The following is a 16,927-nucleotide window of genomic DNA, read 5'->3' on the forward strand; positions in this document are numbered from 1 at the left end:
TCAACTGGGAAGTGTCACTTCCGGTTTAGAAACCCCTCTGCAGCATCTGAGCTACCTCTGCACCACTGCTCCTACCAACTAGCTAAGAGCTGAGCATTTTAGTAATGAGTCTGCGTGCATGTTCTGGCCAATATAGTCACCCATCCCTCCCTTTTGGAAAATATCCATGAATTTGCATTGGACAGGCTTCCCCTCCAGTCCCTGACCACCCGACCTCCACACTTACAGCCTGGAATACGCATGGCCTACATGGAGGCCAACCTGCCCTACAACCCCTGCTGACCTACAGCAAGACTTCAGTCCCTGTGCCCGAACTAGATGGTCAGCAAAGAGACAAGGTGCCCTAAAATAACTAGGATGGCTGGAACTTGGAGCCGCATGCAAAAAAAACCTGTCCATGACCACCTCAATCCCTACAGGAAGTGGAGATACTGAGAGCGAGAAGTGCCAGCCCGGATAGGAGAGATGTTAAGTTGTTATCCAACTATTCATTGAATGGTCACATATGAGTAACTTCCTTATGACTAATTGCATAAAAATAATTGTGACCTCCATCCAGGGATTAACTGACTTCTGGTATGTTTAGTACACACTGAAAACAGACTAGAACTAATTGGCAAGGTGATATGACTGATGACTGAAATCCCTTGCTTCTGTCTTGTAATTGTAACTCTAAAGTTTCGCATGGTTAAGGACAAGGATGCTGTTCAGAGAACATAGGAATAAATGTTCCTTAAACTCAGGCGTTCCCCTGTGCTCATCTCAGATTTACATCTTTACCTCAGTTTGCACAAGTGTTTACAGGTGGTGGGCACCAGCATTCATTTTTGAGGATTAGCACTTAATTTTTAACGTCAGACTTTGACACAAAGCTAGGAAGAGTGATATATGGTGAAAGCAGGGATGAAAAAACCTGGCAGAGTTAGATAGGAGACAGAGTGAAGGGTAGTGCTAGAAAGAGGCATGGTGGTTGAATCAAACCTAGACAGCCTTGGTGTACAGTAACCAGAGCATACAGTAGTACCGACAGCAGACTCCCCAAGAAAAAACCTTGGGACCTGCTCTGGTCCTTTACATTTTCTTGTTTCATCTACATCTCGTCTCTCTCAAAGACCTGCAGACTGTCTTTCAAATACTGAGGTGCTGTTCTGCCTACTACTTTATAAACCAGTGCTGGTGGTATGAAATGTGATTATTTCCTTGACTGGCAATCAGTGCATTTTTGTTAGGTCTAGGGAGACAAGAACACCTTTGGGGTTCGTCCCCATAAGCATTGCTCTTGTGATCCTGTAGTTTCAGAATGTTTGAAGAGGACCTGCCCACATGGGGAGGCCTTACTACAACCTAGTTTCGCTCCAGTTATACTTTTTGCAATGGAGGACCCATGTCTTAACTCTAGGATTGATATCTAGGTAGCTAGCAGATGATGATAACGAGTTGATACGGTTCTCCAGAGACAAACTTATTGAATGTAACCTCAAGAGGTGTTGATCTTAGGTCCTCTGGTTATTCGCTTTCGTCCACCTTGAAACCAGGCAAGCGATCCTTCATGACTAAGATGATCATGAGCTAAGTGAGGTGTTATTTAAAGGTGGAGAAGTAGGAAAAGATTTGCTTGGAGGATGAAGGTTCTCAAGCCGGGTGGTGGAGTAGTAGTTGGGTACAGTGCCACAGAAGTTGTCACAACTTATTTCAGTTGCTGGGCAAAACTTAGGATCTAATACGGTTCAAGAGATCTGAAATACTCAGTAGTGAAGGGCTAGATGGCTCAGGAGAGGTCAGAAGAGGTGTGCTATATTAAAGTAAAGCTCATAGTTATTGTATCCTACTAGAACACACAGCACATGATCGGAATCGGCAAGGCTCGAAAGCAACCACAATGAATTGACCAAAATCGTCACTTCGACTGACAGCAATGCTGGAACAGTATATCAGGACGGAATGATCGAAAGAAATCTCACAGAGAATGGTAGCCACATTGCTACAGGACCAGCACTGTACATTTCAGTAATCCCACAACTGCCATAAGAAAGAAGCATCAGGAATATCCCATAGTTAGCATGTGGTGTGAAAAGTACCTAACTGTGTGAGCAGCCATGGAACCTTGGATGCTTGCTCGCCTAGGCAGGAGTGCCAACAACAATTGAGTGGGTCATTGTACTGTGCAAAACCCCAAGTGAGCACAAACCCGGATCCATTAGCAATTCACCCCCCATTAGCAAAATGGACCGGACCATCCGAGTGCCCCAGCAAACTATGACCGCATCGCAGTAGAGAAGAGCTGAGTTCCTGCACGTAAGCCCAGAAGTGCCTTCTGTGGCCACATGAGAAAAGCGTGGACAACATCCTAGCCCTTGCAGCAATTTTCCTTGATCAACATTATTGCAGATGCAACACCTCACTCCCAGACATGCAAGTCTAGCCAACAGTCAGGCAAGTTTAAGGGGAGACCAGAATTCTTTGGTTCCATCGCAACTATGGGTACCATTTGCAAGGGGAGAGCAGATCGGTCCAGTATCCTTCAGCCTCCATGCACCAGTGGTAAGCACCACAATCTGGTTGGCCCTGGAACACGCCACCTGGTACCCAGTAGAAGTACAGCAAAAAATCTGGGGGTAATATTTGGTGAGGGTCTGTTTCAAAGCCGAAGTCAATCGTACAGTTGGCACATGTTTCTATATTCTAAGAACCATCAGAAAGGTGCTTCCACTCATTCCCTCAGAATTACATCAGCCCACTATCATCCCACTGATTACCTCTCGATTACTGTGACGCACTATACCTCAATATATCACCTCTGCATCTCTGAACAAGCTCCAGGTTGTACAGAACGCAGCAGCAATACTGATTCTAAACATCCCCAACCCTCAGTCTGTCAGAGAAGGGATCCGTTCCTTACATAGGCTCCCCATCAGGGAGTGTATTTCATTCAAGGTCTTAAGTACAGTGTATAAGGCCATGCATAGCAATGGCTTTTCCAACTTAAATCCTCGTTTCAACGATATACTCCAGGGAGGACTTTGAGATCCATACAGGACAGATTGGTTTTGCCCAGATTATGCAGATCCAGATGAGGCAACAGTTCCTTTTCGGTGGCCTCTGCCAAGCTCTGCAACTCACCCCCCCCCCCCGCCATTGCAAGCTCTCTTCCTGCTTTCAGGAATCTACTGAAAACATGACTATTCCCCTCTTAATCTGCTGTTGCGCTTCTCTCCCTTGCTGTTTCTGCCCAGCACCTTGACACCTTTGGGTATAGTGCGCTTTACAAATACTATCCTATCCTGTATGACCAGATAGACAGTTAATATTTGCTATGTTGGCTGCATCTTAGCAGCAATTATCCCAGATATGGGCATCTCATCTTCTGAAGTGCTACACACAGTCTGCAATATCTACTTCATGCAGCACTTCTTACCACCCACAAACGAATGGCCTTACAGAAGGGCTTAATTCTTCAAGGAATTCTGTGTTCTGTTTTAGTGGTACATGACAGGTAGACAGTTCATGTTCTCTCCCCATGTTATTAGTTTACCAAGAGAGCCAACTTGGGGTTCACTTCAGTTCACTGGAACCCCTTGTCCAGCCCCATGGACATATGTAGATATAATCAGGGAAATGACTGAACTGTAGACCAGAAAACGCCTGAGGTCCACTGCGCCCTGCACTTCAAGTAGATGTTAGGATGATGCTTGTACCGGTTTTATCATTCAGTTTGGTTCTACTAGTTTTACTAGTGTTTTGGTCTCTTCCCACAGAGAGGGGTAAAAGGTCGTTTTATTGATCCAAGGTGAACAATGTATTGACGTAGAGGACGATTCAGGGCTCAGACTTTCCTTGGCAATTTTGCCATAAGAATGAAATCCTGCCTGTGAGTTCCTCCTGAAAAGGATTAGCTCTTACGTGAAGATCTGAACTCTAACATGTAGCCATCTACTTAGGAACTGACACAAGGCAGGCCTCCAAGAGCTTGGAGCTTCCACTTCAAAAACAATCCATTGCTATTGGGTTAATAGTTCTGATGCAGTCAAGCCATGGCACTCCAACTCAGTCCCTCCCCCATCCTATACCTACTTATCAGAAGGGCACACCCATTCACAGGAGATGGAGGTGACCACAACCCATAGCAGCTGCACTAGCACACATCAAAGCCACCTAAGGATGTGTAAAATCCCAAACAGACTTTTCTGGTGAGGGTTGGATACCGATATTCCTTACTGCAGGGCCTTCTTTGGGCTCCTTGGTCCAAATTGCTAATCAGCATTAAAAGAAAGCCAGAGTTTCGGATTAGCTTTGCAAGGCCCCGTTTCAGGGTGTAGGCAAGATCACTGTTCCCTGGAGTCTAATACACAGCACCTATAAGTTGCACAGATGGATAATGCATCAAGCCCTAGTTTGGGGACATTTTCAGTGTAGTCAAGAGATTAAAATGGTGAAAGAACAGAAATTTGCTACCATTGAGACTTGGGTAGGGTGTGCCCACCCCCATCACCATCACACACACACCTTAGGGCATCAATCACAGTGTGGAACAGGGAAAACACCCCAGACCCCTGTCTAGGTGGAGATCATTAATTGAGGCCACCCACAACTGGCTGTGAAATGCTAAAAGTAGACAATGCAACCTCTTCAGACGTGGTAGTAGCTCACCCTGCTTAAAGCCAACTAATCCAGGCTCCATTACAGACCACGCAGAACACCCACTCCAACCCCATCTCATAGAGAAGCTTGGAGGAGACATTCATCGGTATCCCCTGTAGGACAAGGGGGCTTCAAAGACCAGCCATTAGCTCCAAGTCTCAAAGGAAGAACTAGAAGACCCCTGTTGGGTAGCATAACAGTGCACAAGAGTGAGGCCACCACTGCCCGAATCAGTGAGTTGGACACAACCCTGCCACGTGAAGACATCACGAGGCCTTCCAGCCAGACCGGCCACTGCAAGAAAATAAGAGCCTACCTTGGAAGTGCTCCTCCTCGCTGCTGTCCTCCTCCGAGTGGGGGTTCGAGCCGTTGCTCACCGTCTTGGCCCTGCTTCGGGACAGGATTCCCGAGGTCACCGACTTCTCCATCACCGAAGGCATGGCGTCGTCGTCAGCAGCACACAAAAGCCTGCAGGGACAGTAGCAAGCACAGTCATCAGCTTCCACTAAAAACGTTCAGAGCAATTATTTTGCAGTTCCAGAGAACTCTAAACCAGAGCCCTAGTAGGCCTCACCAAAACCTGCAGGACAGCACCAGACAGGATTCTCGCCCGACACTAAAATGCCCGCAGGGACAGTCCCAGCCACAGTCTTCGCCTACTTCCTACACCCTTAGGGGATAGGATATGCCCATAGCCATTCACCCATCGCAAGACTTGGGAAACCTGGAGGTACAGAACCAACATCCTCACCTGCCCCACAAAAGCTACAATCAAAGTACTAACATGTCTTCACATGAGCTGGCAAAGCCAGAACCATCCATCACATGACTCGTTGTCCCTAGCCTGACCACCGTCTCAAAAATAAGCATTAGCAGCAGTACGTGTCTCCTAAGCTGTTATCCCCCTCCCAACACCCACTCCCCGTGAAGAAGAAAAAAAACCATTAGGATCCGATAAAATGTGATCAGGCACTGGCTCTTACGTTCTTCTATGGTAACATCTAGTTACAAGGCCTACCCCCCCCCCCCCCCCCCCTCAAAATAAGTATCAGGAGCAGCCACAAAAAAATAACCCCCCCCCCACCACACACACCACCAATGAATGAATGCCAAAGTGACTGCTACAAGAGACCAGCCTTCCCACAAAATCTTGGGGACATTTAGAGCACCCCAATGTGTTCCACAACAAAAACCTTTCGGGGGCGAATCCCTGACATCAACCTACCTCGAAAAACGTGCAAGGGTAGCGGTGCGCGGCTGTACCAGACAGGGGAGCTTGGGAGAAATTAAAGGCTGTAGATTACCCTCCCTGAGTGTTGATGGGGGTCCAGGCACCCCCGCAAAGACAAAGGGCAGCAGGTAAAGTTTGCACCGGGAGGAGGGGGGGGGGGGGGGGGGCTGGAATAATAATAAAGGCAAACGGCTTGAGGCGAGATTTAAAAAAAAAAAGTCGATACATCCCTATTGAAATCTGGGGGTTCCAGCCCCCTGAAGAATAAAGAAAAGTGGTGTCCAAAAAGAGGGCTATGACCACTCTTGATGTTCCAACAAAGATGGTTACAAAATCTAAAAGCGCTTCTTGCCAGGAATCGCCGCGCAAAAGGGGACTTTTTTTGGGGGGGGTCTCAGTGCCCCGACGGTTGTTCCTGATAGTGGGGCCCCGAGGCCAAAATGTGAGTGTCGCCGGCTCACCCTTACCTGGAGGCTGCGCCCTCTCCTCCTTGGCGGTATGAGACTTCACGTGTCTCTTTGTGCAGGTAGGGCTGGGGAGGGAAGGGCAGTCGCTGGTGGGAGAGCGCCGACTCACTCTGTCTCCTGAGCACACAATGAGGCAGGCGGTGTGGAGAGAGGCAGGCTGCTGCAGGGAGAGGGGCCGGACCCTGCCCCTCCTTCTCTCCTCCTCCTCCACCTTCCTCCTTCAACCAGAGCTGGTGAGCGGTCTCTCCCCTCCCCCTGCTCTCTCTCACCAGTCTCCTGCTGTGCCCTCCTATTCCCTCTCCGCGAGCCTCCTCATCAGCTTCCTGCTATGCCCTCCACTGCCTCACCAGCCTCTGTACCTCCCTCCTCCCCAGCCCCTTGTGCCCTCCACTTCCTTGCGCTCCCTCACCAGCCTGTGAGCGTCCCTCCTCTCCCTCATTCGACTCTGCGTGTCCTCCTTCCCCTCCCCTCTCCTCTCCAGCCCCCTTGGTCTCCCTCTCCAGCCTCGCGGGCGACGTGCACCCCCCTGTGTTCTGCTGCTCTTCCTCACCAGCCTCCTGCTCCCACGTCGCCCCCACGGGTCCTCCTCTGCTGCCCCTCACCAGCCTCCCCCTAGCGCACTCAATTCATGCCCTGCATGACACCCCCTCATATGCCCCCTTCTTCCCTCAGCAGCAGCCCCGTGTGCCTCCTCTGCCCTCCCTCACCAGCCTCCGCCTAGCGCACCCTCTTCATGCCCTGTATGACACCCCCTCATGTGCCCCCTTCTTCCCTCAGCAGCAGCCCCGTGTGCCCCCTCTGCCCTCCCTCACCTGCCACTTCATGTACCCTTTACCGTGTGGTTTAGCCATATGCCCTCCTCTCCCTTTACGGGGGGCACTCAATATATTTTGCGCCCCCCCCCCCCCTGCTTTCCCCTCACCTCGTTGCTCCCCCCTCGTTGCTTCCCCTCCCGCTGCTTTTCCACACCAGCCTCCTCACGTATTCTACCCTGTCCTCCCTTACACTCCCTCACCAACTCACTCCTGTACCTTTCTCTTCTCGCTCTCCCTCAGAGCCTTCTCGTATTCTCCCTTCCGCTACTGTTCCTCGCCACCCTCCTCCTGCCCTCCCTTGCACTCCCTCTCCAGCTCACTGCTGTACCTTTATCTTCCTGCCCTCCCTCGGAGCCACCTCGTTTGCCCCCTCCCCGTTGGTCTTACGCAACAGCCTCCTCTGCCCTCCCTTGCTCTCCCTCACCAGCCTCCCGCTGTACCTTTATCTCCCCAGCCCCCCCCCCCCCCGTTTGCTGATTACCCCTGCTGCCCCCTCGCGGTTTCTCTTCAGCGCTCTCGCGCTGTGGCAGTCCCTCACTAGCTCACTCCTGTAGCTTAGTTTCCTGCTCTCCCTCAGAGCCTCCTCTCCACCCCTCCCCTACTGCTCTTCCACTCCAGCCCCTTGCGGCTCCTCTTCTGCACTCTCGCGCTGTGGTAGTCCCTCACTACCTCACTCCTCCTGTAGCTTTAGTTTTCTGTTCTCCCTCAGGGTCTCCTCTCCACTCCACCCCCTCCCTGGCTGCTCTTCCACACCAGCCCCTCGGGGCTCCTCTTCAGCGCTCTCGCGCTGTGGCAGTCCCTCACTAGCTCACTCTGTACTACAGTTCCCTGCTCTGCCTCAGAGCCTCCTCCCCACCCCTCCCCTGCTGCTCTTCCACACCAGCCCCTCGCTGCTCCTTTTCTGCACTCTCACGCTGTGGTAGTCCCTCACTACCTCACTCCTGTACTTTAGTTCCTGCTCTGCCTCAGAGCCTCCTCTCTACCCCCTCAGAGTCTCCTCTCAACCCCCTCCGAGCCTCCTCTCGACCCCCTCCCCTGCTGCTCTTCCACACCAGCCCTCGCGGCTCCTCTTCTGCCCTCTCACGCTGTGGCAGTCCCTCACTACCTCACTCCTCCTGTAGCTTTAGTTTCCTGCTCTCCCTCAGAGCCTCCTCTCCGCCCCCTCCCTGCTTCTCTTTCACACAAGCCACCTCACGTGCCCTCCTCTCTGCCCTCTGTCGCAAGCTCACTCCTGTACCCCAATCTTCTTGCTGTCCCTCGGTGCCACCTCGTTTGCACCCTCCCACGTTGCTCTTCCACACCACCCACTCACGTGCCCTCCCTCGCCAGCCCCCTCTTGTGCGTTGATCCCCAGAGCCTCCTTGTTTGCCCCTTTCTTCTCTCGCCAGCCTCCGCGTGCGTCGTCCTCTGCCCTCATGAGCTCTCCCTCACCTGCCTCCTCCGTGCCCTCTACCCCCGCCCTCTCGCTCGAGCTGCTTGAAATGCCTCCTCTCCTTCCCCATGCTCTGTCACGAGCCTCTGCCCCCCCTGTCCTCTCTACCAGCCTCCTCCTTTCCCCAGCGCTCACCCCCCTCCTGCGCCTCGCTAGCCTCCTCCGATGCAACCCCCCCCTTTCTCACCATCCTCTCCCATGCCGTACTCTTTCCTCCCACTGCTCTCCCTCACTAGCCGCTCCTTTTCCATTTACCTCGTCCACTGATTTTCTTCAGTTGCATTTTCCCGGATCCCTCCTTTTGCACCAACCCATACCTCCCCAGCCGTCTACTTTGACCTCCACTCCGCCTCTTGTGCACTCTCCCCCTAGCAGCCCCCCTGCCCAGACCATGTCACTTCTCCTCTTTCTCTCTCGCCTCAAATCGCTCTCCCTCTCAAAGTTCGTTAGGACCTCCTGCCCTCCACCTGCTTTCTCATTTTGACCCCCCCCCCCTTTGGCCTTTGTAACGTTCCCCGTAGTAGAACCATCTATTCGCTAACCCCGCCCACCTAAACACGCCCTCACCTTCACCCCCCTTCACTGTATTCCAGGTGTTTTATTTTCCTCGTTTTACCAACAGCCTCTGCCCTGGTCTCCTCCTCCAGACCCTTGTGGCAATCTTTACCCCAGCCTCTTTGACACCTGTCGTGCCCTCCTCCACTCCATTTCCTCAGCCCTCTCCTCTTTTGGATACTCTCATTCAGGGGTGGATTCCGCCGAATATTTTCTGCCCTATTTTATTTTCATTCTTCCCCTTTTCTCTCCCTCCCATCTGTCCCCTTAACCAATTTTGCTCCCTCTGACTTTTTTACATGCACCTGTCTTTTGTTATCTCTGTCTCTTTGCTCCTCTCACTTTACTTCTCTCCTCGATTTTTACCTTTCCTCCCCTGTTTCAATAATGTCTCCATTGTCTCTTAACTCACTCCTCCCGACCCCACTTTCTTCCATCAACTTCCGTTGTACCCTCCCCATTCACTCCTCCCCATTTTGTACCATTCCCTCCTCAATCTTTGCCTTGATTTGCGTCTATCCTTGAACCCCCACAGTCTTTTGCATCCTCGCTCAGCTTCTCAGCTCGTTTCTATATCTTTGTACCCTCCTCTATACCCCCCTCTCTTCTTTAGCTCTCTGTGGCTCTCCCTCCACCAGCCATTCTGTTACCACCTCCTCTGTGTTTATCCCACTTTGTTTCTTTCTTTCTCGCTCTCTAGCCTTCTCCGCCTGTGTGCCCTGCTCCTTTTTCTGCCTACACCCTTTACGGCCCACCATGCTCCCCCTTTGTTACAGTCTACCTGTTCGATTTCCTCTTGTCGCACTCCCTCGCCTGCATTCTCTCTCCTCCTTTCTCGCAAACCTTCCCCAGCGGTTTCACATCCCTATTCTCTCACTTCCACCTCTTTTCTCGGTTTGAGTTCCCTTTACATCTTCAATTAATGCCCCCATACGCCTTCCCCTCACTCCTGCCCACTCGTGTTAACTCAATCTTCACTTCCGCCCACAAATTCCTACCTCAGCCCTGCCTTTCCTCCCTTGACCCATCTCTGCTTCCCTGCAACCCCCTAAGTTCTCTCTCACCCCCAGGGCCATATATTCTTTCCTCGCCCAGTTCACAACCCTTCACTTCCCCGAAACTGCTCCGCACTACCCGTTTATCCCTCACCCTGAAAATGTATTCTAACCCTCTTCCATATCTTCCCTCCCACACCAACCTTTCGCTGCCCTCCCGTACTCATTTGCCTTCAACACCACCATTCTTTGTGTCCTCTTTGCCTCCACAGCCCTCAGTGGGTCCCCTCCTCGCCTCCACGCCCCTCATACGCTCCTTCCCTCGTGCATTCATGCCCTCCTTTTACTGCCCGCCTTACTTCGCCTCCCTTATTCCTCTCTCCTCCTTTACCACCTCACCACAGCCTTCGTAGCCACGCCCATTCCTTTCTTCACCCTCTTACCTTCACCCCTTTACTCTTCATTCCTTGTTCCGCCAGCCATCGATCACACCTGCTTCTTGCCCTCTTTCTTCCCCATTTCTCTCCCACTGAGATCCACTCATCCCTCCCCCCATCATACTAACAAACCACGCCCATTCATTTCTTCACCCATTCTGTGTTGCACGTGCTCTGCGTTTACCTTGTATTGTATACTTTACTCTGTGTACTCTCCTCTTCTGGTACTTGATTTATGTGTACTCGGATGTTTCTATGTCTTTCCACCATTTTTGGAATGCACTAACGCCACCCGAATGGCTTTCATATCGACCTTGCTTGCTGTAGTGTGTACTTTGTGCTGAGTGGCAGTCATGTGAGTGTGCTTTGCGCTCGGCATGCTTTCTATGCAAAATACTACCCTGTGTTTCGTGGCCTGCCGTGTTGTGTTGTCGCAGTGCTGTACATCTGCCGCCCTCTTACCTGTGTTTTACATGCACCCTTTTTATCCAGCGCTTTGCGTACACTTAGCTCCAAGTGTGTATTGCCACAACAGGACCCTACAGTGAACTCTGCTGTGCATAAATTTTACAGCACATTGCCATATGCTCCATGTGTGGAGTATATTCTGTGTTATACACACATGCACTCTGCCTAACTTACACCATCACGGGTTTACTGTGTTCGCCCCCATAGTCACAGGTTCAAATCCCGGCAGGTTCACTCAGCCTTTCATCCTTTCTGAGGTCGAGAAAATGAGTACCATTGAGTTGGGTAACTATAGACATCTGCTATTCAGCGCCAAGATTCCCCTTTGCGGGTGAACGCGCGCTTCGCAAATGCACGTTATGTTATTATGATGAACTGCCTCTTTTCGAGTTGTATTGCTTTACGTTTCCTTTGTGCTCTGTGTCGTCGGCGCTCTGCTCTTCGTTTATTTTTCTACGTTTATTCATCTTGCACTATCTGCACGTTAAGAACATAGCGTCGTCGTCAGCGTGTGCTTTACTCTGGGTGAGTGTGCTCATGCATTCTGCTTTTTATGTATTCTGCGCATGTGCGGTAGTTTACGCCCATTGTTCTGCTCGCTACGTGTTCTTCGCTCTACCAACACTATCTGCTCCAGGTGTGCATCGTTCTGCATACTCTGCGTGCACTCTAATTCTGTTCCTCGTGCACTCTTTCACCTACGCCCATGCTCGATGTGCGTTTTAGCTCTATCAGGAATCCATATTGGGTTTCTGTTGTTTACATGCATGGCTGCTGCTTTGCCTGATCAAGTGGGCCCCGGCCTTGACAGCGAGGTCACAGCAGAGCCCGGACCCGGACTTGAAGCTTTCTGGTTCCCTACGGGTCTGGGAGGGGGGCCAAGTGCTGGCAGCCTCACCTGCCCGATTACGTTACGTGTGGCCGTGTTTGGGAGTTTACTTGTGAGGCCTAGACCGGGAAGCGGTTGCAGTTTCCAGGTGGCCTGGAGCTTCGATTGCGCCTCCGAGGCTTAATGAGATGCACGAAGGCCGGAGTCGGAGATGGCACGCTACGGGGACGCCATTTTGGCTGTCGGGTAAACACCAGGCAGAGGGCACGACTGGTTTCTCCAGTTGGGAATGCCAACACTCCTCCCTTTATTCTCGTCAGTAGGAAGGCTCGTGATTATGCACTAGCTGCCTCTGCGCCTGAGGGAGACGGTCCCCCAAGTGAGACAGAAAGTAGTGGAAGGCAAGCTAGTAATCTCAGAGACTGGCCTATGGTTGAGTCATCAACATGTTTGGAATGTAAATCACTGAAAGTGCCTCTTCAGTCACTCGTGAGTTTAGGCACTCAATAAGTCATTATACATGCACTCATCGTATGCAGTTATGCACAGTGCAGGAAATGGAAAAATAGAAGTGAAGGTACTCCTTGTCAGAGTACCTGCTTGTTTCTGAGAAGTGCCCATACTCTCCAATTAAAAGTATTGCGTTTTTCTTGAAAAGTGCAGGCACTCTCCCTCTCAAAATAAACAAGCATTTGCAATGCAATAGGTCTCGCATTAGGACAGTTTGAGCTAATGGTCTTGTAAATGACACATGTTTTATTTATGTTGGTTTTGAAAATAGCGAAATTAATAGTTTTGTGATTTAAAACGCCAATATTTTATCTTTTGCAATATTGACACCTACAGCAGTAATGCAACATATTTTGTATTTAAGTGACTTAGACGTACAGATATTACAAATAACAATGGCTTTTAATTTTTTAAAATAATTAATACTTAAATAAAATGTATTGTAAAGTATAATGGCAATAGCTGAAACTTTTGTAAATAACTTTTGTGAAGATTATGTTCAGTGTATTTTATGACGAAAATCCAAGAACATAAGTGAAATATTAACATCTTTTTGTGACATTTGGAATAAAGTTTTAAACCTTGAGAGAACATATTTGTACCAGTTGTTGAATGGTTGCACAGACTGATACAGTGGTGGCGCTGAGTGATGTTGTGGTGGCAACGAGTGATGCTGTGGCGTTCAGTGATGCTGTGGTAGCGCATAGTGATGTTGTGGTGCCCGAGTGATGCTGTGGTGCCTCTGAGGGATGCTGTGGTGGTGCAATAGATAGAGTGAGGGCGATAGATAGATAGAGAGTGAGGGCGATAGATGTGGGTGGTTGTGAGTGTGTGGCTGTGGCTATGTGTGTGGGTGGTTGTGAGTGTGTGGCTGTGGCTATGTGTGTGGGTGGTTGTGAGTGTGTGCAACATCACTAATGCCGTGTGGGATGCAGATCACACTGGTAGTCAGCTAAGATGGAGTCTGAGCCTGAAGTGAGCCGTCTTTAACCAGCTTGGAGCACGAGAAGCTCCCGATGGTGTGAGACATCGCTTCACACAAAGTGTAGTGCCTCTGCCTCGAGGCATGCTGGTCACTAAAAAACAACTTCAGAAACATGATCCCTGATTCCACGCCTCCCGGGGTCATGAAGTGAGCCACCTTTAACCTGCTTGTAGCACGCCAAGCGCCCAATGGTGTTTCTTGTGGCAAGCCTGAACAGCTAACACAGAGAAAGCCCTCCTGGACCACTGGTGGACACCCCTGGCTTAGAAGATGTTTTTCGTTTGCCCTTGCCCTTCAGTAGTTGGAAGGGGTACTGAATGGCAAGGCTCAGGGTCCAACCAAGATAAGGTCGTCTGGGGGAGGGCTTATGAAGTTGCAATGTTATCAACATCACATTAATATGTAGCAGCGGTGGTCTTTGAGGGAAGAGATAAGGGGCAGCTGCTGGGAGCAAAATGGGAAGGGGCAGCTGCTGGGAGCAAAATGCGAAAGCATGGCGTTGGATCTTCTAAACAACAAGAAAAACAAGCTCTTGGCATTGCTGTGGAGAGGGGGGTCACAATCTGCTTTTAGTTTGGTTTATTAGTATGGGGGAGGGCATGAAGTGAGCCATCTTTAAGATGCTTGTAGCACGTGAAGCGCCCAATGGTGTGAGACCTTGCTTCACATACAGTGTAGCACCTCTGCCTCGAGGCACGCTGGTCTATAAAAAACAACTTCAGAAACAGGATTCCTGAGTCCATGCCTCCTGGGGGCATGAAGTGCACGCGAAGCGCCCGATGGTGTGATAACTCGCTTCACATACAGTGTAGCGCCTCTGCCTCGAGGCACACTGGTTGTCAGTCAAAGAGCGCTGTGCAACGTCACTAATGCCGTGTGGGATGCAGATCACACTGGTAGTCAGCTAAGATGGAGTCTGAGCCTGAAGTGAGCCGTCTTTAACCAGCTTGGAGCACGGGAAGCTCCCGATGGTGTGAGACATCGCTTCACACAAAGTGTAGTGCCTCTGCCCCGAGGCATGCTGGTCACTAAAAAACAACTTCAGAAACATGATCCCTGATTCCACGCCTCCTGGGGTCATGAAGTGAGCCACCTTTAACCTGCTTGTAGCACGCCAAGCGCCCAATGGTGTTTCTTGTGGCAAGCTCGAACATCTAACAGAGAAAGCCCTCCTGGACCACTGATGGACACCCCTGGCTTAGAAGATGTTTTTCGTTTGCCCTTGCCCTTCAGTAGTTGGGAGGGGTACAGAATGGCAAGGCTCAGGGTCCAACCAAGATAAGGTCGTCTGGGGGAGGGCTTATGAAGTTGCAATGTTATCAACATCACATTAATATGTAGCAGCGGTGGTCTTTGAGGGAAGAGATAAGGGGCAGCTGCTGGGAGCAAAATGCGAAAGCATGGTGTGGGATCTTCTAAACAACAAGAAAAACTAGGAGTAAGTGTACACTTCGGGTAATTTCTTGGCATTGCTGTGGGGAAGGGGGAAGGGGGAAGGGGGGGAGGAGAAAAGAGAGACACGGCCTGGCAGCAGTGAAAGTGAAATTAAAGTGGGAACAGCTAAAGGAACAAGGTTTGGAGATGGTGGGCAGAGAAAACTGCAGGACGAGCACTGGGGGAGGGCTATTAAATTAAGTGGGCGGAGAGGCGCTGAAGCAAAACGAGCGGCCGGGGGAGGGGGTGGCGGGGAGCGGATCACCGTGAAAGAAGTGTAATTAGGGGGAGGAGAAGTGAGGCCTATTGAGAAAAGGAGAGGGGAGGAAGGAGAGATGGGAAAAGAACGGAGAGAGAGGGATAGAGAGGATGCGGTGAGGCAGCGAGGACTGGAAGTGTAGTTAGGACACTGATGGGGGTGGGGCACTGGGGAGATTAAGTGACAGCAGCCTGGCGGCCGTGAAAGAAGTGTAATTAGTGGGAGGAGAAGTGAGGCCTGGTGTGCAGGGGAAGCAACAGATGGCTTAAGCGCGATCACGAGAGCACATGCACTCGTGGAAATCCGCTTGGTTTAATTTTTTGGTTTCACCTCAATAGGTCTCTCTACGAGACCTAAAAAGTCTCGATATACAGTACCGAACCATTTAAAGCACTGGTTAAGCATCCATTCACACACCCACTGGCTCCTTCTTGCATCCCTCTACTCAAACTCAACAAGTACAAGATAAATGAAAATAATAACATTAGAAAAAAGTACTCGTACTTCTGCATAAACTTGAAAGGCATATGTTCGCAGTAAAAAAATATATAATTAAACATTGCAGAAGGTAGCCATCTTTCAATGCAATTCATTTCATCTGCAGTGCGCTACATCCGCTAAGGCTAATGTTTTTAAACCTAGTGGCCGTTTTACAATGTTATTGTTTTAAAGTTCCCATCCGGCCTCTACTTTTAGAAGCCACATGTGGCCTCCTTTGAGTGGTAAAACAATGATGCAGTCTGCCCATTTGCATTCCGAAATGGCCTCTCAGTAAACATCACTCTGGGTGACCCTCATGGAAAGGTATTGTGGATCATTTTTACTGCTCCAAGATGGCCGACATAATGCTTCCTCACTGACAGTCAGTTTGGAACGGTAAAACATTGATGCACTATGGAGCATGCCATTCCAAAATGGCCACACAGTAAAAATACAGTGTCTTCCTGGGGTGTGGCAAACTGCAGGTGAAATGAGCAGCAAGCGAGTGACATGGTAAAACTGTCTTGCGGAAATACTGCAAACCTTCTACCCTGAGCCTTATGTCAGAGAAGGTTACCAACAACAAAAGATTTACGTAGTACAGTAATCTGTGAGGCTCCGTGTAACAAAAATACCTGTATATAGACCATTTCATAATGTTATAATTATCCACCCGAAAACTGGCTATAACAGAATATGTTTAAATGAGAGCACAGGCACTTTAGCACTGGTTAGTAGCGGTAAAGTGCACAGAGCCTTAAAAGCCAACCAAAATGGGTTCAGAAAAGAGGGGTGATGGCAACATTTTGGGGGTGTCTTTGTAGAGTCGACCAAGTCCAACACCAAAAGCCAGAGTAGACTGATCAATACCTTGATGTGCTTCCCTGCTTAGGCGATAGAACATGGACAATGGGTATATTCTGCAGTGGCGCTAGTCAGTGCTATGCCCCTGTGAACTCAGCTGTATCCCTCTGTCAACACTCTCCTGAGCCACTGGGCTGACGCATGGGCAACCCTTCTCCTCACCTGTCTACCTCATCTGAGAAGCTCCTAACCATACATTTCTCACAGGTGCACCCCAGTAGGCAGCCAGCACCACCATGGACAACTAAGTTATATGGTCCATCCTGCCCCTTGGACCAGACTTCTGTTCCTAACCAAAGGAAAACTCTTCCCATGAAGACAGCTGCCAAAAGAGGTCACTGCCAGCTGCCAGTGTTAAAAGCCAGGACTCAGATCATACACTGGCAAGTGGAGGCTCAAAGCATGGTCCTTGGGTGAGAGTCTGGTGTGGACTAAGTTGTCAAGCAAATTCAATCTTCTTTTAAAAGAGAACAATGGCAAGAGTATTTCTTCATTTCCTATATTGAGGATATGCCAATGTTTTCCCAC

General features: G+C 50.1%; 1 protein-coding gene across 2 annotated transcripts in view; it reads right to left on the reverse strand.

The window, feature by feature from the left end:
* The window catches only part of RCOR2 (REST corepressor 2), a 187,755-nt gene extending 181,291 nt beyond the window's left edge, over positions 1-6,464 (reverse strand). For both annotated transcript variants that reach the window (XM_086938139.1, XM_086938140.1), the window contains exons 1-2: positions 6,337-6,464; positions 4,955-5,106 (exon numbers count right to left, since the gene is read on the reverse strand). In XM_086938139.1, the coding sequence (XP_086794265.1) occupies positions 4,955-5,078 (124 nt within the window). In that variant the 5' untranslated portion in view covers positions 5,079-5,106; positions 6,337-6,464. The remainder of the gene's footprint in view (positions 1-4,954; positions 5,107-6,336) is intronic.
* Positions 6,465-16,927: the final 10,463 nt, after the last annotated feature.

The sequence above is a fragment of the Lissotriton vulgaris genome, chromosome 9 (genome assembly GCF_964263255.1).
Source record: "Lissotriton vulgaris chromosome 9, aLisVul1.2, whole genome shotgun sequence".
NCBI classification, from domain to species: domain Eukaryota; kingdom Metazoa; phylum Chordata; class Amphibia; order Caudata; family Salamandridae; genus Lissotriton; species Lissotriton vulgaris.